The sequence below is a fragment of the Heterocephalus glaber genome, unplaced genomic scaffold, assembly GCF_053883595.1.
Source record: "Heterocephalus glaber isolate CG9 unplaced genomic scaffold, H.glaber_assembly_v1.0 deba00001689, whole genome shotgun sequence".
Classification (NCBI taxonomy): Eukaryota; Metazoa; Chordata; class Mammalia; order Rodentia; family Bathyergidae; genus Heterocephalus; species Heterocephalus glaber.
In genome coordinates, this window is record NW_028258414.1 from 1,332,112 (window position 1) to 1,352,764 (window position 20,653).

At 41.7% G+C, this 20,653-nt stretch overlaps 1 protein-coding gene and 1 long non-coding RNA gene across 3 annotated transcripts in view; one reads left to right on the forward strand and one right to left on the reverse strand.

Annotated features, from left to right (window-relative positions):
* Positions 1 to 20,653, forward strand: part of Myzap (myocardial zonula adherens protein) — a 78,192-nt gene that overhangs the window by 54,816 nt on the left and 2,723 nt on the right. For both annotated transcript variants that reach the window (XM_004855740.4, XM_087199090.1), the window contains 2 exons: positions 5,412 to 5,495; positions 15,213 to 15,313. In XM_004855740.4, coding sequence (XP_004855797.2) covers positions 5,412 to 5,495; positions 15,213 to 15,313 — 185 coding nt within the window. The remainder of the gene's footprint in view (positions 1 to 5,411; positions 5,496 to 15,212; positions 15,314 to 20,653) is intronic.
* LOC110344152 (uncharacterized) lies at positions 14,167 to 17,055 on the reverse strand. The gene is made up of 3 exons (XR_002386495.2): positions 16,938 to 17,055; positions 16,447 to 16,503; positions 14,167 to 14,505 (listed from the first exon to the last, which is right to left on the reverse strand). It is a non-coding gene; the product is annotated as an uncharacterized LOC110344152 (long non-coding RNA).

The following is a 20,653-nucleotide window of genomic DNA, read 5'->3' on the forward strand; positions in this document are numbered from 1 at the left end:
TGATCTGTGAGGCCCCAGAACATACATTCAGTTTGAGTGCCAAAGAAACATGCTTATCAGGACAAAATTAGAGAAATTCTATTAACATTGGTGAAAAGGGTCCACATTTCGTCAAGGTATCGTTTCCCTTGTTCTATGAAGGGGTCTTGCTACATAGCTGTGTAGTGTTTAAACTTAGCTGTCTCACAAGATCACGTCCATGTGTGAATCACCCAGGTGAGGCCTGAAAGTGTGCTTCCGACTTAGTACTTATTAGCAACCTGAATTGAGCCAGTAAGCTAGGTCATTTACCACCACCTGGTGACAGCCAGACAAATTGCAGCTTCCCAAAGAGGAAATAAACCTCCAGAGGGTCAGATTTACAAATTTAAAACACATCAAGAAGCGACAGCAGAGGTGCCTAATGGATTTCACTTGCATACTAGCTGGGCAGAACCCTGGATTTGGAAGTGGCCCCTGATGCAGGAGTTCTTTGAGGGCACAGAGTCAGCAAGGCTGTCTTGGTACAGCTGGGTCCCCAAGAGCCTGTTCCACACCACGTTGCCCCTGCAAAAGGGGCAAAAGTGATGGATTGTGTAAAGATGGACAATTGAACTCACTGATTCATTCGTTGTCGAACAATACAAAGATGACCAAGGTCTTCACTCTCAGGAGGTCACAGTCTACAGAGGGAGAAATGCCACTATAGGCATTCCTCGTTTAAGAACTGAGTTCAATTCCTGTGACCAGGTTGTTAAATGAATTAGTGACTCAATGAGGAATTGTATATAGCATGCACATTACAATAGTCACAACAAAGAAATGGTCCAAGGAAACTCCAACCTGATAACTTTGCTTTTATTTGCATAACTCTTCCATTCAGTATTATAAATGTATAATAGAACATGAAACTACGGCATTGCACTGTACAGCACAATCAGCAAAAATTATAGTACTGTAGAAGAAGGCACTATAAGGCTGCACTGTCCCTCATGCTCCAGCATTGTATTTTATTTTACTTTATTTATTTATTATTATTTTTTTTTGGTACCGGGATCAAACTCAGGTCCTTGTGCTTGTGCAGCAGGCAGCAAAACCACTGAGCTAAATCCCCGGCCCAGTGTTCCTGCGTTATAAGTCTGAATGTGCTCATAAATCCAACAGCACGCCTCAGTAGTAAGTCCAACAGTCAAACAGGTGGGTCGTTAAATGAGGAATATTTACAGTCATATAATAAATAGTAGCTCACTTTTGAGCGCTTCTCAGGTACTTGGTGCTACAAAGGACAATATTCAAGACTTTCTAGAGTAGTCAGAAATAACACCATTTTCCATACTAACGTGTGGTTTGGACACTGTAGGAGGAGCTGGAGTTGGGAGTCAGATGTCACTGGCCTGGGGTCAGACCCAGAGTGTGCTGTTTCAGAAACTGGTGCCTCACATGAGAAAAGGCATGGGATGTGATCTGGGGCAGCACTGCTGGGAGTGGACATCGGGGTTCAGACTTGGCCCCTTTGGAGGGTGCGTGGGGCTAGGCTCTGCCGAACACACTTTCCTTCTGATTCAAACAAGTCCGACCTGGTCACAGATTATGAGACAAGATGCCTTTGTAAGAAACGTTCAAGGACGGGACAACTGCGTGCACGGTCAGTACAGCCACACAGGCGCCTCAGGAAGCATCATTTGCCGGAAACCATTAGGCTGTTGTCAGAGTGTCTGCACCCCAAATCCTCCTCCTGGCCTCTTCTTTCGCCCCAAAGCAGGGGCCTTACCAGTGCTTACCAGCAGCTCCTTCCTGCTGGTGTCTTTGCTTTGTATTGATTTACAGACCTTCCTTGTATGGGGGTGGATCCTGGCTCCAGGACACTCCTCGGTGACCAAATCTGAGTTCCTTATACAAAATGACCAAGTGCTAGCACAAATCCTATGGGTATCCTCCCATGTATTCTAAATCATCTGTAGATCACTTATAATACCTGATGTCAATGCCACGTGAATAGTTGTTATTATGTTTAGAGAATGATGACCGGAAAACAGTCTGTACGTTTTGGTACAGACACAGGTTTTAATTTGAATATGTTAAATCAGCTGTTTGAATCCAAGAATGCACCACCCCCTGTATTTTAGGGCTGACTGTATTTTTAAGCTAAAATCCAGGGCACAGCAATGAGCAGCATCCTGTCCACATCCTCCTGTGAGTGGGTCTTGCCTGTGCTCTTGAAGTACCTCGCTTGCCTTCTCTAACTCACAAGTCACCGCGTCCTTCAGCAACCTCAAAACCTGTGCAGTGAAATCACCTTTTATGTTTTTTGGTTAAATGTCATTCCTCAGTATCTTGGAACCTTTTAATGAATTCCAGTGCCTATTGTGGCTGTCATTTAAAGATTTTTAAAAGTCAGTTAAAATCTTAATACTGTAGAAAGGAAAGGAAAAGGAGCGTTTGAAACTTATTCCTATAAAACTGTAGAAAACTCACCCGAACTCTTTCCCCCGGCAATCTCCTTTCAACCCAGAATTATTTCCATTTAGCTAACCCCTCGTCTCGCTTTTGCTTTCACCATGGCAAACGTTTGTTTTTCTGTACCCTGAGACCTTTTGGTAAATAAACACTTTTCCATTTTGCAATCTATTTTGCTTTTGGTGTTTCTGTACTATACTCCATCAGATTGATATTTCACAATTTACTGCTCATTCCTTTAGTGCTTGACATTAAGGTTAGTTCCATTTTCTCTCGATTATAAATAATGGGAGCAAGAACATCTTTATATATACAGCCTTTTTCCTATGTGTGAATTAGATCCTTAGGATAAATTCCCAGGAGTGGGATTAGTGGGTCAAAGGGTTTGAGCAGCTTTATGGCTCTTAATATTTATTGCTAAATCGCTGTAAGGGTCATTCTAATTTACAGTACCACCTGCAACACTGTGGCATGTCCATTGCTCCAGCCCTGCACTGGCCTCTCTTTGTCTCCAGTTGGGGCCAAGTTTACTATTATGAAAGGGTAACTCGTTAATGTTTTTATTGGTAATTTATTTAATTATTATCAATGGACATGTTTTCATCAGTGTATTTCTTATGTTCTATTTTGTGTGGTTTGATTTTTTTTAATCAGGGGATTATATTTTTTGATACCACATGGAATTTGAAAATATTTTACAGTGAAAATGTCACATGCTCTCAGAACAGAGAGAATAATCAAAGAAGCCCAATAGACTCTACCCACGTGCAACAAATAGCGAGACTGTGTGTGCCGTATTAGCTTTACTTACTCCTGTTTTTCCCTCTTTTCTTTCTTCTGTGTAGCATTTTAAAGCAATACTCAGACATTCTGCCTGTGTTTCTTATATGCTTCACTGTGTGCCTCTAAAATGTAAACTTTAATATCATCCCAATGCCATCATCACAGTTAATAAAATTAACAATGATTCTGTGGTCTTATTTAATGCCAGTCTGTAATAAAATTTTCCAGTGGTTTTTTTTTGATGCTTTGTTCCCGTTGGCACACATTATAATTGCTTTTGGTTGTTAAATTCTAACGTGTCTTAATCTAGGATACGCCACCCCTGTTGTCCCCCTCTGCTTTACCCCTGTGGGGCCACTGACTGCAGGACCTGTGTCAGTTATCCTGAAAAACTTCCCATGTCCTGACAGCATCAAGCATGTCCAGGGTATGCTAGACAGTTCTCATTCTGGAGCTGACTTTTCATTCCCTTATTGGCTCTAGAAGCTTGATTAGCTCAAGCTTTATTTGGGGGAGGGCAAGAATACCTCATGGGTGGTGGTGCTGTGTGCTTCATTTTGAGTCACTTTGGAGCAGGCGCTGACGGCTTGTCCCCCCTTGGGGGACGCTGATGATGAATGGAGCAGGTGGTGACATAGCCCAGGACATAGCCGTGATGCCCCTCATCAGCTCCCACCCTCAGCGTCTCATCTGTGATGATGGTGGTTGAATCAGTGTTTCATAGAGATTGCAAGGGCATAATTTTCTTACTCTGTCATTCTCATTGATTAACTGGAATTCTTTGGTAAAGTAAAAATTTTCCCTCATAAACTAGGGATTGTTACAGTCCCAAAATGCAGCCTATACAAGAAAGGCAAGATGAATGCTTTATTCTTTTTGTTCTTCAGTTGCTGATGTTTTGTCAATTCCAGTGGTATACAATGAGTTGTCGCTTTTTTTCCTAAGAATTATGAAATACTCATGTTCTTCACTATTTACATATTCAATGTGTTTTACTCAGTCACATTCATTTATTTTTGGGGTGCTCAAATTGTCCTACCTTTGGCCCAAGGGAGACCTTTCATTGATTCCATCTTCTCCACCTGAGTTCCCCCCTACCCATTGGTAACTATTACTCATTAGGGTTTTGTCTTTATGTTTCATATGCAAATATACATGTGTTTATAAGTCCCTACCTTACACCCAAACTAGTGCACTACATGTAAGTCAATGTATGTTTTTCACCTCAGTGTCTGAGCAGCCTTACAGTCACCACTCTTAGGATGTGGCCAGTTGAACCAGCCACTTAACTGCTAGAGTTTCGCATTATTTTGTGTTTTCTAAAACACAAAAACTCTGTGTCCAAGTCATCTTTTTTTCATCAAGTCATTTTTTATTTTGGCCAATGTATCTTTGTGATGTGTTCTTAGTAATGGGATTGCTAAGTCAGAGAGTAAATGCATATGTACTTTTTCTAGATGTTGCTAGGCTCCCTTCCACACGAATTGTGCTCTTCTGCTGTGTGAATGCTGAACACTAACATGAAATATTGTTGGAAAGTCAGTGTTGCTCCTGAACCTACACACTGCTCTCACCATTGTTCAAAGACATGACGCAACACAAGAACCCTGGTCTGGTTCGACTAGGAAAACATGATGTATGAATGGAAAGGCAAGGAGAGTCCAAGATGGAGCACAGTGTATAATCAAAGGTGGCAGCCCAGGGTGGGTCTGTAGGTAGCTCTGCCTCATTATTTCAAGCCTCATGAGTCTGTGGCCCTCTGAACTTCATTAGCACTTGCAGCAAACCTTTCCCCAATCCAAACCTTTTGGCCCCTGGTTGAACAGATCTGAATGCACCAACAGGAGTAACAGAACTGATGTTTGAAATGCAGGCTGCCTGATAAATTCAAGCCAAATAATTATTTTTTGTGAAGTTGTAATTGCACTTCTCAAAGCATGTTCCCTAGGTTGTCTCTGGGACGTTAGTAAGGGTCACAAAGCACCCTCAGAGTGGAGATGCTGGGCTGAATCATCCTAATAGGATGGATCCTGATTCTTACTTCCTCGGCCACAGCAATCCCTTTCATAGAACATCTCAGATCAGGTGGTTCCAAGAAGCATGGAGAACCTGTGTGCAGTTTCCATTCAAATGACACCCAGGGGCCTCAAGTCTACATTTTTAATTAACAATTTCCATTTGTTTCTTTCTAGATTGAATCATTAAAGAAGAAGGTGCAACAGAAACAGCTCTTAATATTGCAGCTTCTAGAGAAGATATCTTTCTTGGAGGGAGAGGTAAGAACAGTGGCTCTGTTGTCAGTGTCCTCTGCCATTACGTTTTATGTGGCAGATCCTGCCACCAACACGTAATTAAGACTATGACACTTTCCTGGCCTTGTAAAATTGATTGAAGGTTAACTGCCAGCTCTGTGCATGAGGCTCGGGTGGCTCCTTTTGCTTCACTTTTTTCGCTCTCCTCCCTCCAGCTTGCTGCTCGACTCTGCTTTTTGGCTCTACTTTGTCTCTGTGAAGAATTTTCTCAGCAAATCTGATAAGTAGCATGGACAATTGCCCACATTTGTATGGTGCTTTGCAATCTGGGAATATTTTCATGTACATTCTTCATGTGATTTTCTCAGCAATTTTAAGAGAGGCAAGACAGGATTATTATTTCTGTATGAGCAACAGAGGCAGAGAGAAAGTGGTCTTGCCCAGGTCACCCGCTTAGTAAATGCAGGATCCCAACTGAAAAATAGACTCTTAATACAGTGCTCTTCTATAGGTTGAGTAAACACATCTTACAGCTGACCTAATTTGTCCTAAAACTTTAGGATATTTAGTTTTCTTGACTCTCTGGCTTTTTGAAAGTCATTTAGAGATTTTGCACAGGTTCCAGAAATAGAAATTATGGGTTTGGAAGAACCTTAGGAGGTTAGGTATTCATCGAAGGAGAAGCCAAAATCTATTTGTTCCTAATGGCTTTTTACTAGGAACTTGGCATTGAGCCTCTTCCTTTGAAGACAGCATGAAAAGCTGGTCTGCCAAGTGCCTGTCCTTGATTCTGCCCCTCATAGCATCCCTCCCCAGCAAAGGGCCCTGGAGATAGCAGTGCAGCAGGGAGAGAGGAGGAAACAACATTTACGGGGAGCTTAGTGGGGTGGTGGGACTGCTAGTCACTCTCCATGTGTTCTGTGGTGTGCAGACATTCAGGGTAGGATCAGACTCACCCAAGTGTGGATGCTGGGTCTGCTGCTTACTGGCTGAGTGATGCTGCAGAAAACTCCTTATAATCATAAAATGGGGACCTCGCTGCACCCCTGTGGTGAGACAGTGAAATACAAATATCCGGAAAGTGCTTAATACATACTAAGCACTCAACTTTTAACTTATCATTGTTCCTCTTTATTAAAAGGGACATGCTCCGATTCGATTATATTGCCTAGTTTTATAAATGGGGAAGCTGAGGTTCAGGGACATTAGGATGCACCCAAGGTGGTGGTAGAGATGAGTAAGCCTGGATCCAGAGCTGCCCTTAGCTGCCCTGTTTTCTGGGTCTTCATTTTGGCAGCAGTCGTAACCAGCAGCCCCTCACGACCCACAGGTAGCAGGCTCATGGTGCGAGAGTCTCAGTATCTTGAAGCTGAGTATTTCCTGGTGTCTATTCCTCCACTCCCTGTTGTGCTTCCCGGGCTCAGCACCAGCCTTAGGAATGAATGGTAGAGATCCAGAGTGCTGTCCTGGCCAGGGCCCAAGAGCCCAGGAGAGGAGAGGAGGAGAGGGCAGGGGAGGGGAGAAGAGGGGAGGAGAGGACAGAGGTCCACTGGCGAGGCAGAGCCAGCGTCCCTCAGGCTGGGCCGCTCAGCAAGCTCACGTCTGGACTGCAGTGCCTGCGTCTTACACACAGGCCTCTTGTCCCCCAGAATGATGCCACCCTGCTCCTTTCAAAGCCATGGATTTCAGGACTGCACAGAGGGTCCCTGGCCACTGAGCTGCTTCCTCCTGGCTAGTGGGCTGAGATTAGCCATGGAGGGGATCTGTGAGCACAGACTCACAGTCTCCATGGAGCCTGGAGATCCTACCATTAAAACTTTACTAGCATATCCATTCATTTGATTCCACAGTTTTAGCTAAGGGTTCTGGGTTTAGATCCTGGCTCCTGCTCTGGTCTTAGGACTTTTACCTTCTTAAGCCTCAGTTTCAATGTTTGTGAAATGGGTATTATCACACCACTTGAAAGGAGGTTTACAAATAGTAAATGAAGTAATGTATGCAAAACATTTAGAGCAGTGCTTGATATAGTGTGAAAAATTGACAAATGATAATTCTTTCTTGATTTATTGGCATTTTGAAGACTTAAATTCTTAGCTACATTCTGCCATTTTCCATACAGGATGCTGGGTGTCTTAGTTATTTTTCTCATTGCTGAGACAAAATACTCGATATCCAGAGTTAAAGGAGGAAAGGTTTATTTGGCTTGCAGTTTGTAGAGGCTTCAGTTCATAGTTAGCTGGCTCAAAGGCAAGGTGGCATGGCACAGGGACATTGCAGAGGAGAAACTGTTCATAGCAGGCAGAAGGCAGCAAATCAGGGAAGTAGCAAGCAGCAAGCAACAAGCAGTGACTCTCTTGCTGTCCCTTATATCTTATCCAGGTTACCCACCCTTAGGGTAGGTAGAACTCACACCCAGGGTGAGGCAGCCTTAATCCTAGCATCACACTGTGAGTTAATCCCAGCATCACATCCTTGATCCCAGCGTCACATGCTCTGGATCCAGCCACCTCCAAAAAGTCCCACCTATGACTTCATGAGGCTTTGAGAGGACATCTAGATACAAGCCATTCCAGTGGGCAAATAATACCACTAACAACTAGGCTCTGTTACTTCAGCTTTACAAGGGGCAAGAGGGCAGCAGAGTACTTGGATCATCTCTGCATTACTTTTATTTTTAGAGTTTGAAAACTTTGTTGGTTTTTTTCCCCCAAATCATCTGAGGACATTCAATAGACAGCCCAAGAGAAAACTCTGTACCTGATCTTGGGTTCACAGGAAAGGCCTGGCTTTTCCCAACATCATGACTGGCAGTTGAAGACCTTTCTTTCCTTTTAAAAGGGAGAATATGGAAGTAATTAATTCATTTCTTAGATTTATCATTTACTCTTACCTGTAGTTTTGCTGTTGTATTTTTTGTTTTTGTGGTTCTCGGGGTGGAACTCAGGCTGTTGTGTACTCTAGACAATCATTCTACCTCCGAACTACATGCCTGGCCCCTTACCTGTGTTTAAAGTTATCAGATTCTACATAAACACAACACACCACACACACACACACATACACTCACACACATCTCAGAGAGACACACTAGATTCCTAAAAGCTTACTCTTGCCTGGCTCTGTCAGATTCCATTTTCATCAACTGATTTAAAATCTTCCCAGTAACAAAAATATGGCCATTCTTTTTTAAAATTTATTTATAACAGTGTTTCTGTTTACCCACCTTCTGGAGAAGAAATTTCTCTATTTCTGATACTAAAAATGTTTCTCAAATAAAACAACAAGCATATCTTCATGAGGTTGATCAGCTTTCTGAAACCTATTCCATCACACTTTTCTCTGCTGAAAATCCTCAACTCACAGCAAAGTTCGTGGCAGAGGAGAGGAGTCACACGTCTTGGTTTTGTTCATCCTGCATACATAACGTGTGCTGTGTGGCACATAACCTCTCAGCATGCCTGTGATGCGTGCCTAGGACTGTCATTGATTTTCCTTTGTGACACTGGGGCTGCAGCACCAGGCACCAGGACTCCCATATATATTTTATTGGTCACAATTTTTATTTAATGTGTGCTACGGCTCCTGGCCCGTTGCTCCCCTGAGCCAGAGGGGAGCTGGAGGTGGAGGGAACGCCATACATTTGCGACATTATTTCCCCAACATGCCCAAAGGAGCCACATCAGATTCTTCCTTCCTGGGAGGCACATGAGCCTCCCAGTCCTTGGGCCATATCCGTTTTATGTGCAGACACAAGGTGGTGGTATTTGAAAGCAGGAAACGGCTATGGTTTGGTGTGCAGTCCTGTGGTTCTCCACCACTCCACACTGGTCTTCGAGGCTGGGAAGCAGGTGTTCTTTGTTTTACTCTGTGTCAAGTCCTATTGATTTGATTTTAAAGTATGTCCGCTATCTGTTCCTCCCTCTCTGTGTTCCTCAGCTACCAGACTTCAGTCTCTCATTACCTTCTAGTTTTTTCCTTACTGACTTCATTGTGCATAATTTATACAAATAAACTGCTTCTGTTGAAAGTGTACACAAGTTGAGTATCCTGTATCTAAGACTTGTGGGACCAGAAGTATTTTGGTCCTAGTGTTTTTGATTTTTGGAATATTTGCATAGACTTTACTGGTTCAGTATCCCTGTTCAAAAATCCCAAATTGGAAATGCTCCAGAATCTGAGACTTTTTGAGGAGCATACCAGTGCTGAAAAGTTTCCTTTTTTTTTTTTTTTTTTGTATCAGGGATTGGACTCAAGACCTTGTGCTTACGAGACAGGTGCAGTGCCACTGAGCTAATTCCCCAACCCAAAGTTTCAGGTTTTTAAGCATTCTGGATTGAAGATTTTTGCATTAGAGATGCCTAGTAGCACCAGTGAACAGCCACCACAATAGAGATACAGAATGTGTCTGTCACCCCCAAAGGTTCTCAGTTTCCCTTTGTATCTGTCTCTTTATTCACACCCACTAGGCACCCCCTGCTGTGTCACTTTTTGTCACTGCAGATGTGTTGACTTATATAAATGGAATCATGCAGTATGACTGCTCTGTGCCTAGCTCCTTTTATTCAGCATAATGATTTGACACGTCTAATTTGTGTACAGTCCTTTTATTGCAGAGTACTGATCATCCCCTGAATACATCAATTTATCCATTCACTCATTGATATACATTTGAGTTATTTCCACTTCAGGACTCTGGAGAATAAAGCTGCTATGAACATTATTGTACAAGTCATCATGTATATATATGTCTTTTTTCCTCTTAGGTAAATTCCTAGTAGTGCAGTAGCTGAGAGATAGGGTAGGAGTAGATTTTTCTTTTTAAGAGACCTGTCAAACAGTTTTTTAAAGTAGGTGTAGCTTTTTATATTCCTGCTAACAGTTTGAGCTTACCAGTTTCTCTACATCCTCATCTTGTTTTGGAAGATGTACCCTTCCCAGGGTGTGTGTAGTGGTATCTGATCATGGTTTTAATTTACATTTCTTTGGTGACTAGTGATATTCAGCATCATTTCTTACTGAGCATCTTTTCATGACTTATTGGCCATTTATAGGTCTTGTTTTTGAAGTATCTGTTCCAATCTTTTACCCTTTATTACACTGACTATTTGATTGAATTCTAATAGATTATACAATTCTTTGTTTTGAGGCAGGGTCTTGCTATGTAGTTCAGCCTGGCTTTGGACTCACTCTATAGCCCAGGTTGTCCTTGAACTCAAGGCAATCCTTCTGCCTCAGCCTCCTGAGTGCTGGGATTACAGGTGTGCACCACCATGCTTGGCAAGAATTTTTCTTTTAATTTTTAAAATAACTTTATTATCAAACACACACACACATACAAAAAATTAAAACCATTCAAAGAAGAACAATGCAAGGGGAAAAAAACTACAATAATATTCAAATACAGTAGAACTCAAACAAAACAAAACTGAAAAGCACTTAAGCATTTTTCCATATAACTTAAAAAAGCACCTCAAGCACCAACAAGACACCAGAAGATGTGATTTGTTTCAGAAAGATCCCCTAAACCAACACTGAACAAATAATGATCTGGAAAAAAACTCTGGTTAGTTAGCAGACTCCACATAAGCCAAGCTTCTCCCTAATTTAAATTTCGATGCAGTCATATGACACACAATGGAATCACGATCTGAGATTAGGCCATTTCATCCATGTGTATCTTTAATTTCACTTTCAGTTTCTCACACTAGAGAAATTATTTGTTATTTACACATGTGTGTCCTATTTATTTCACTTAAGAGGATGGCTGGCCTCAATATGCATTCATTTAGCTATAAATGTCTCTAGTTTCTCATTCTTTATGGCTGAGAAGTACTCCATTTTATAAAAAAAAAACACATTTTCTTTGTCGAGTTTCCAGTTGATGGGCACTTGGGCTGTTTCCAAGCTTTCGCTATTACAAACTGTGCCGCTATAAACATGGGTGCACATATATTGCTGTGGTATGATTTTTTTAATTCTTTTGGGAAGATACCCAGCAGGGGGATAGCTGGGTCGAATGGGACCTCTAAGCCTAGTTCTTTGAGGTATCTCCATACTGATTTCCACAGTGCTTGCACCAGTCTGCACTCCCACCAGCAGTGGAGAAAGGTTCCTTTGTCCCCACACCCCTGCCAGCATTTGTTATTAGATGATTTCTTAATAGCAGCCATTCTTTCTGGGGTGAGGTGGAATCTCAGTGTTGTTTTCGTCTGCATCTCTCGAATGACCAGTGATGTTGAACATTTTTTCATATATTTATTTGCTGCTTTTAATTCTTTGTCTGAGAAATGTCTCTTCATTTCAGATGCCCATTTTTGAATTGGGTCTTTGAATTTGGTGGGTCTGCTTTTTTTCAGTTCTTTATATATTCTAGACAGTAATCCTTTGTTTAAGGTACTGTTGCTGAAAATTTTTTCCCATATTGTAGGTTGTGTCTTAGCTCTGTTGGTGGTTTCTCTTGCAGTACAGAAGCTTTTTAATAAGATAAGATTCCAGTTGTTGATTCTTTGTGCAAGTTCCCATGCCACTGAGGTTTTGTTCATAAAGTCTTTTCCTATACCAATATCTTCAAGAGTTATACCTAACTTATCTTCCAGCAAATTTAGTGTTTCTGTCCTAATATTTAAATCTTTAATCCACTTAAATCTTAATTTAGTGCATGGTGATAGGTATGGGTCTAGTTTTAATCTTTGGCAGGTTGAAATCCAGTTTTTCCAACATCATTTATTAAATAGGCTATCTTTTCTCCAATGAGGATGGTTGGTTCCTTTGTCAAAGATGAGTGACCATATCTGTAGTTGTTTCTGCATCTTCTAATCTATTCCACTGATCCTCAGGTCTGTTTCTTTGCCAGTACCATGCTGTTTTTATCACAGTAGCTTTGTAGTATAGTTTCAAGTTGAGGATTGTAATACCCCCAGCCATATCTCTATTCTTGGCAAGAATTCTTATTTGGGATCCAGTCCTTTGTCAGATATATGTACCATGAACATTTCTTCATTCTGTAAACTTGCTTTCCTTTCATTTATTTGGTAAATATTGGACAGATTTTTATTTTTATGAAAGTTCAGTTAATCATTTTTTTCTTTTATGATTTATGCTTTTTGTGTTCTGAGAGATCATTGCCTACTACAAGGTCACAGAGACCTGCTCCTGTCATTTCCTTTAAGAATTTTTTTTTTTTTTGTACCGGGAATTAAACTCAGGTCCTTGCACTTGCAAGGCAGGCAGTGGAACCACTGAGCTAAATCCCCAGCCCTCCTCTAAGAATTTGATATGAAATTCTTTCTTTTTCCTTTTCTTTCCCGTTCCCTTCTCCTCTCCTTTGCTCTCCATTTTCCTCTCCTCTTCCCTCTTTTTTGATCAGCCTAGCTAGAAGGTTATCTATTTTACTGATTTTCTGAGACATTAAAATAGCTTTTGGCTTTCTTGATTTTTTTCCTATTGTGCCTGTCTGTTTTCTGTTTCACTGAGTTTTGGTAAGGTATTCTTTCTAATTATTTTGGGATTGCTTTGCTCTTTTCTTATAGCTTGTTGAGATAGAACTTTAGGTAACTGATGTTAGACATTTTGTTGTTCTTAGAGCCATAAATGTCCTTTTTAGAGCCTAAGCTCTCCTTCAGCAGTGTCCTACAGCTTCAATATTATATATTTTCATTAACACTCAGTTCAAAATATTTTCTAATTTCTGTGAGATGTTTCTTTGATTTATGCATTGTCCAGAAGTGTTGTCTTTAACTTACCTCTTCTCACCTAATTTCACGTACTGTCTGATGCACACTAATTTTTTGCTGATTGCATTAAATTGTCATAAATATACTTTAAAAAAATTGCTGTGTTTCTGTGGGTGGCTGATGTGCTCCCATGAAATAAAAGAAAGGATTTGGGGACACATGTCCACCATTCATTGTGTTCAGCTGGGGCACGTTTGCTAACTTTGCCTCTTATGCCCCCTTGCAGTAGGTCGTAGATGCAGTGTTCTGTGAAATCTCATGGCTGAAGTCTTTACACTGAGAAACAATAAGGCCATGGGGTTGCTAGAGTTTCCAACCTCTTCACAGTAGTGTTTCCCTGCAATAACCCAGCACCGTGCATCTATACTGAGAATGGGGCAGTAGATGCAGAGCCCAAAGATCTGTCAGAGCTTGTTAGCTGCTTGGGAGTCTGGAATGCATTCTCTTATATCACTTCCCGTTTATCAGAAAGGATCCATAGTTTTTATGTCTGTCAGAAGGGATCCACAGTGTTTATACTACTTCCTGTTTATCAGAAGGGATCCATAGACCTTTAATGCCATAGAACACAGGCTTGTTGGAGATTACTGCTTTGCTGCTTGGCATCACTCATGGCGGGGGGGGCACTGAGCTGTAACTCTCATTTTTTCTTTCAAAGCTCAAGCTACTGTTTCTATAGAACTTTTACTTTTCCACATGCTACCTAATGTCTTGGTCTAGTGCCTCAGCTTCAACTCCAAATTAAAAAGTAGAAAAAGCAGGGCCAGGGATTTAGCTCAGTGGTACCACACTTTCCTAGAAAGTGCAAGGTCCTAAGTTCAGTCCTGGTACTACAAAAAGAAGAAGAAGAAGAAGAAGAAGAGGAGGAGGAGGAGGAGGAGCAAATACCTTAATATTGTCTAGTTATGTGAATGATATGCTAATTGTAAAAGTATCTAAGCATTTATTTATTCAATAAATTTTATTTTGTATCTCCTACTTGTCATTCATCAAGAATTCACCAGGAAGATAGATATAGTCATTACCTCTTGAAAAATTAATATATATGTATTATTCATAGATATCATTGTATATGTATATATTTTCAAAAAGGCATCTGAAATTCTCAATACAGGAAGATAACCATTGTTAGCTTCTTCCTGAAAGTTTTCTTGCCCTTTAAGTTTAAGATACCATCACTTCATCTATTTTCATTTCAATATCCTCAACTTTCTTGTTCCTTTGTTGTTCATTTTCCTCATGGGACAAATTTTCAATTCCTGAGCATCTAATCATCCACCTATGTAATGTTTGCTTCTGGCCTAAAAAAAAAAAGAAGAAGAAAAAGAAAACTGTTCAGAATGCTAATTTTAGTCCCAAGGAGCTTGTTCTATTTTATATGTTTGAGATTCTGAATTTTCCACACATATGAAATACGAATTATTAAGTTATAGAGGTATTTCCCACTAAATTAAATTAATAGACTCACTCATTTTATAGTTTTAATGAGAGAGTGTTAAGAGTTGAGCTGGACCTTGTTTATAATGGCAAAGAAGCGATAAATATCTAAATAAATTCCTATCAATGAGATTCATGCAATGGAATGCGGTGAACCAATTAAACTAATTACTGATGTAATGTATTGATGTAATATAAACTAATTAGAAACTAATTCTAATAAACTAGAAAGATATCTACAACAAATTGTTGACCAAAGAAAAAGCACATTATAGTAAGTGCACTAGAATATGCATGTATAGTGGATACTAAGATATGCTGTTTTCATTTATATAAAATTTCACTTATGTAAAATTGAATATACAGTAAGCATACAAACAAGAAACTATATGGATTTGATTGCCTCAACCTCTGCTGCATTAGTTCTCAACAAATACATTGTTTTGTTTGAATAAGGAGTTATGTGTGATAAAGTCATGGGGGAAATCAGATAATACATATAAATTGTATTATGCATATTTGTCAGGAAACATACTTGGTTTACTAAAAGTACTATTTCCCTCCTCTCCAGAATAATGAACTTCAAAGCAGGTTGGATTATTTAACAGAAACCCAGCCAAAGACTGAAGTAGAAACCAGAGAGATTGGAGTGGGCTGTGATCTTCTACCCAGGTATTTAGGAATTTCCTGTTTTTCTCACTCAAATTCTTCTTTGACTTAAGAAAATACTTTACCGGGGTGTTATTAACAGAATTGCATTCTTTCTACCAAGAATGTTTCTGGAGATCTAAGTGGTAGCTGCTGAGGGCTTGGACTGGTTTTTGTGGGAACAGCTGCATTGGGCAGGGAGGGGCTGTGGGTAGGAAAGGAGGGCCAGGCAAGGCCACTCCAGAGGGAGACTGATCTCATCAGTGAGTGTGGGCATTTCTTTATTCATTCATTTATTCAGCAAATGGCCATAACTACCTTCCTGTCCCAGACGGGAGGCTGCTGACAGGTGTGGGTCCTGCCCATAGCAGAGTCTGGAGGGACAGACAGACATGTGACAACTGTGTGAGAGGGCATACAAGGTGCCTTCATGGTACAGCAGAGGCAGGCTCTAAATCTGGAGCCAAATTCATCTGTCTTCAGAACTGTAGCAGAGTACTCGGGAGCAGGGGATGTGGTTCATACATAAATGATGTGCTTCCATCACCCACACACATGTGACAGTGACAGCCTGGTTTGCTCAGTTCTACTCCTGGGGTAGGACTGGGTCCCTCCTGAGTGAGATGCGAGGCAGGACCTAGGAACCTGCCCTCCAAGACTCACTGTCTGTTTTTAGGTGCATGCAGTGTGCTTGCCCTAGGGATCATGAAACAAACTTACTACAAGGGTGCTAATTACACATCACTTATTATTTAGGTGATTGGGGTCATGAAATGCCTGTGTGTCCTGTTGCAGGAGGGGACTTTTCTACAGGCAGGACATTTCTGGGTACTGTGCTAGTTATGAGCAGTCTGGAAAAACTGAATCCTGGAAACTTGAGTGTCTCCATCTGAGGGGAGGAGTGATGAGCCCATGGCTAAACTGAGAGGTGGAATATTTGGTTCCAGCCTGCCCAGACCAGCAGGTCATTCTTAATGGGGCCGCAGTTTCCTGATCTGTAAAGTCTGTGATTTGACCAAGTGACTTCTGAGGTCCTCAGCGTTTCTAATGGGAAGACCTCATCTCCTGACTTTACCTTTTTAATTCATTACTGATGGCTTTTGCTGCTGTTGTTGCTTTTATTAAAATGAGACACTTGCTGTTCTCAAATAACTTACCCAAACCAGCACCAAGCTCTTTCTTTGACAATATTCTCATTTCACGTTGCTCATCTTCTAGTAAAAAGAAGGCGATTTTATCATTCTGATACAATTAACAGAAAAATGTTTAAGAAAAGAAAGGAATACATAAACTCTGGTTCTCATCCATATGTGGTACAGCATACATGATACAGATATAACCAAAGAGAATAATCAGTTGTGTTCAGTGGCTCCTCTTAAAATATAAATACTTTGGCCATTTCCCCTCCTTTTTATTTTTCAAGAACCAAGTGGCTTAGTCCACTCTAATTGCCCACATAATAAATTTTGCTTGGCTAAGACGGGTACAAAACTATGTCTGAAACCAATAAATTGTTTGTTTTCTAATCCCCGAATTTTGGCTTAAAACTAGCTTTTCAATTTGTATGCCCAAGTACCGCCCAAGGCAAACTTTTATGGCGAAGTTATGAAACCACAAAGTGGTTTTCATAATGGAAGTGCTGACAGACCCTTAACTTATGGCCGCGGTGAACTTGGAAGCCACTCCAGTATCTAAAAGCAGCTTTTCCATAAACGTAACGTTTGGTTTCCCCCAGGAGCCCTCTTAGCGATTTAACTGCCTCAGCCGGTCAGCGGAGGAAATGAGAACTACACATGCGCGCTTCTGCAGGGGCAGAAGAACATTCCGTTCGCTTCCTCACAATTATTTATGAAGTGCCTATTATGTGAAGCTCACAGGCAGGTACCGGTGGTGAGGAGAAAGGAGCTTTGGAGATACCTGGGCGGGGTCAGTGGCCCCCCAGTCCCCCTGGGTCCTTATGGAACTGTCTGGTTCCCAGTGGGGCTCCAGGTCGGGCTTGTGCTTGAGGCGGAGGAGGCTGAGCAGGAGCTGGCCTGGGGGACCTCTTCCCTCCTCACAACCACCCAGGAGGGTCAGTGTTCATTCTGCTCTGCATCTTGAGCATCACAAACAAATCGGAACTCCAGATATAAAAATCGAGGTCCAGAGAGAGAAAGTGCCCCCCCGCCCCAGAGTAGGGACCAGGCCTTTGCATCTCGGTGAAGTATGCCTGAACTGGAAAATACTCAACAGAGTTACTGAATTTTGTATGTTCTAACAAAATTCGTGGTTCTTTCTTGGACTTCATACTTGCATCTAAGTAATAAAGGATTAAAAGGTGCTTTCTAGAATATTTTTAAAATAGCCTTTTTCAGAATATTTGTGATCAATAAAAGTGCTGATTCAGCCTCAATTACACGAAGTGCCTGCTTCTTACTCCTAGTTGTTCTCCCATGAAGAGCTCAGCAGGGTCCTTTTGGGGAGTCTTGGGCTGCCTGCGCTCTCTGCCCAACCAGCTGCCTCCTGACCCCAGCCTTGGGGAAGTTACTTCACCTCCCTGAATCCTTGGCTCTTTCATGCTTAAAATGGGAAAGAAGATGATAGTTCAGATCTCTCTGGGTTGCTATGAGGACTAAATGAAAACATGTATAAAGCATTTAGCATGATAACTGGACTAAAGTTAGCACTTAATAAAAATTAACTCTGATGGCTATTAACTAAACCCCAAACTCTGATTTTACGTGTAAAATTCTGTATCAAATATAAGTGAATGTGAGCATGCTCAGATAATGTTATTAGCTTAATTTTCCTGGTGGTAACTGGTCACCGTATGAAGTGAGCTGATAGTCTAATTGAGCACAGTGTTCTTCTCTAGGCATCAGGCTCTTCGTCAAACTCCCAGGGGTTTAAAACCTTAGGACACTGTGAGTATCATCCTGGAGACCAAGACTTTAGCACACTCATCCAAACCATGGCATCTGGCTTAAGCTCTTGTCCAGTAAACATAGGATGAATGCATGTCTCTCAGCTGGGGCTTAGTCAGCAGATCTGCGTTATATTTTTTATCTAGTGAAAGTTGTAGGAGAAGTGATCCTTGCTTACGTTTCCCTCTGTGTGCTTATTATCACTGCCCACTAGAATGCAAGCCCTGTGAGGACCGGGGTTTCTGTCCATGTCCGAGCTACCCCAGCCTGGGACCTACCTAGAGCAGTGCCTGGTGCAGGTCAGCTCTTGGTCAGTTGCACTTGTCACTTGCAGCCATCTTCCCATAGCACTCAGTAGCTCTTCCTAAGCAGAACACAGGACCTGCCTCTGGTGCTTGTGGGATTTCTCCCTCCTGGTTCGTTCCCTGCCTGCCTGGCCTGTCCTCCTCCATTTTCTTTGATGGTTCCTCTTCATCCTCCAGGGTCCCCACCACAGGACCTCCTGTGGTTCTTGTCTTGGTCACAGATGTTTGTGTCTGGTTTTGTAGCTTCACCATGGATGGGCCACAAGGCAGTATGAACTGCTCTCAAACACAATTCCTGCCACTGTCACCCGATGGGTTCTCCCAGCCAGTGTAGCCTTGATCCTCCTGCTCACCATTTCCATGAAGTCGTTAAGAATACTGGCTTAGAAGTTAGATATGGAGCTGAGTCTTAGATCTGCCTCCTGCTTCCTTCTTGACCTCTGAGAGTTTCAACTTCCTCATCCTGAAAGGAAGATGTGGTAGGGATCCCCTCAGAAGTAGGCTGGGAGAACCAGTGAGGTACCAAGGGTAGAGTACCCAGCGCCATGCCCACGTGTTCCTATTTCTGTGGATGCTGCTGCCACTTCTCAGTAAACTAAGCTTGGCATCCTACAGTCACCTCTGAGACAGAGGATTATTTTTCTCTGAAACTCAGTTGCTCCTTCCATGTTGTCCTTTTGCTTCATGACTCACCTTAGACCTCCCTTTCCTACTGCCACCAGCCTGTCTGAGGCTGGTCTTCCCTTGTCATCTCTTCAGGGCCATCTCCTGCCCCCACTTGACACCTGCTCCCCATCCTCCAGGCTTAGGATTCCATGGATTTCTAGGGAGTAAGGATCTCAGAGTGAGGAGAGAGGGGAGCAGCTGTGAGGCAGGGGCTTTGAAACACCAATTTTATTTTTGAAAACAAGAGTTTGGTTTGAAAAGTGTGGTGCATGTTGGTTAGAGCCACTGAGAACTATTTCAGGTCATGTAGACTTCATTTACAGAGAAAAGTGAAAGTCCAAAAGAAAAGAGACTTTTTTTCTTCTTCCCCTTAGAGAACTGAAATATGGTTTCCAGTAAATTCATCAATCATGTCTTAAGGTGCAATTTGATGAAGAAAATATTCCACACAGTCATAAGTGCCTGGGACATAGTGCCTTGAAATGCTTGTGTTTTCCTATGTTTGTTGTAGAGATCAGAACACAAAGCAGCATTTTATCAAAGCTTTCTTTTCTGATTCTGCTATTGCCTCCCCTAGGGGAATCCTGCCCCTTTGTGGATTAATAAAATGTTAAAAGTAACCTGACTGTGTTAAAGAAAATGGGTGAATTTCAGCTCTGTGGTTGGAATTATTTGTGTTCTTGAAGTCCTATTTTTTCCTAGTGATCAGCTTCATAAAATACCCCACTTCTTTTCTGAAAGAGCTAGGATATGAGTGCCTGTTTTTGAAACCCAGAGGTTCACCTTTATAAATATTTCTGCATTTTATGGGCTTTTAGGATATTGTCACCAGAGACCATTTCTGTTATGTGGAATTTTCACAGGAGTTGGCACAAATCACCATCTGGCTTCTGCCTCTGTTGTTCTCCTAAAATGCCTGGTCAGGTCATCAGGGTCCAGGGAGATGCCAAATCCCATGGATTCATTAGTCTCTGTGGCAGATGACACCGACCACTCACTCGTCAAAAGTCCCTCACTCGACCTGGTTCTCATTGTCATCTGTATGTGAAGTGATAGCTCCCTGTGCAGCCTGTGTGAACTGCTGAGGTCATGAGATGACCGAGATGTGATTTTTCACCCTCATAGAAATTATACCCAGCAATGGAAATGAGTGCACAGAACACGGGGTGCAATAAGAGGTGATTCCCATTGAGCGTCAGAATTCTGTATGGCAGTCATTTCCAAGGTGTCTGCGGGGGTGGAAAGCATAGAAGAGAAACATTGACTCTCCTGGGAGGTGCATATGATGTTTAACATCTGGCCCCCATGCTTCCGATGCACCCTGGATCACTTTGTGAATGACTAGACCCAAGAAGTTAGGAAGAAGGAAGTTGACTCTCATATTTCACATGCTTTTTCTCATCGTATTAGTTAGGATAAGGAATGGCTGTGGTATGGAACAGCCTACGAATCCCAGTGATGTAGCACCATAAAAACTAACTTTTCATATA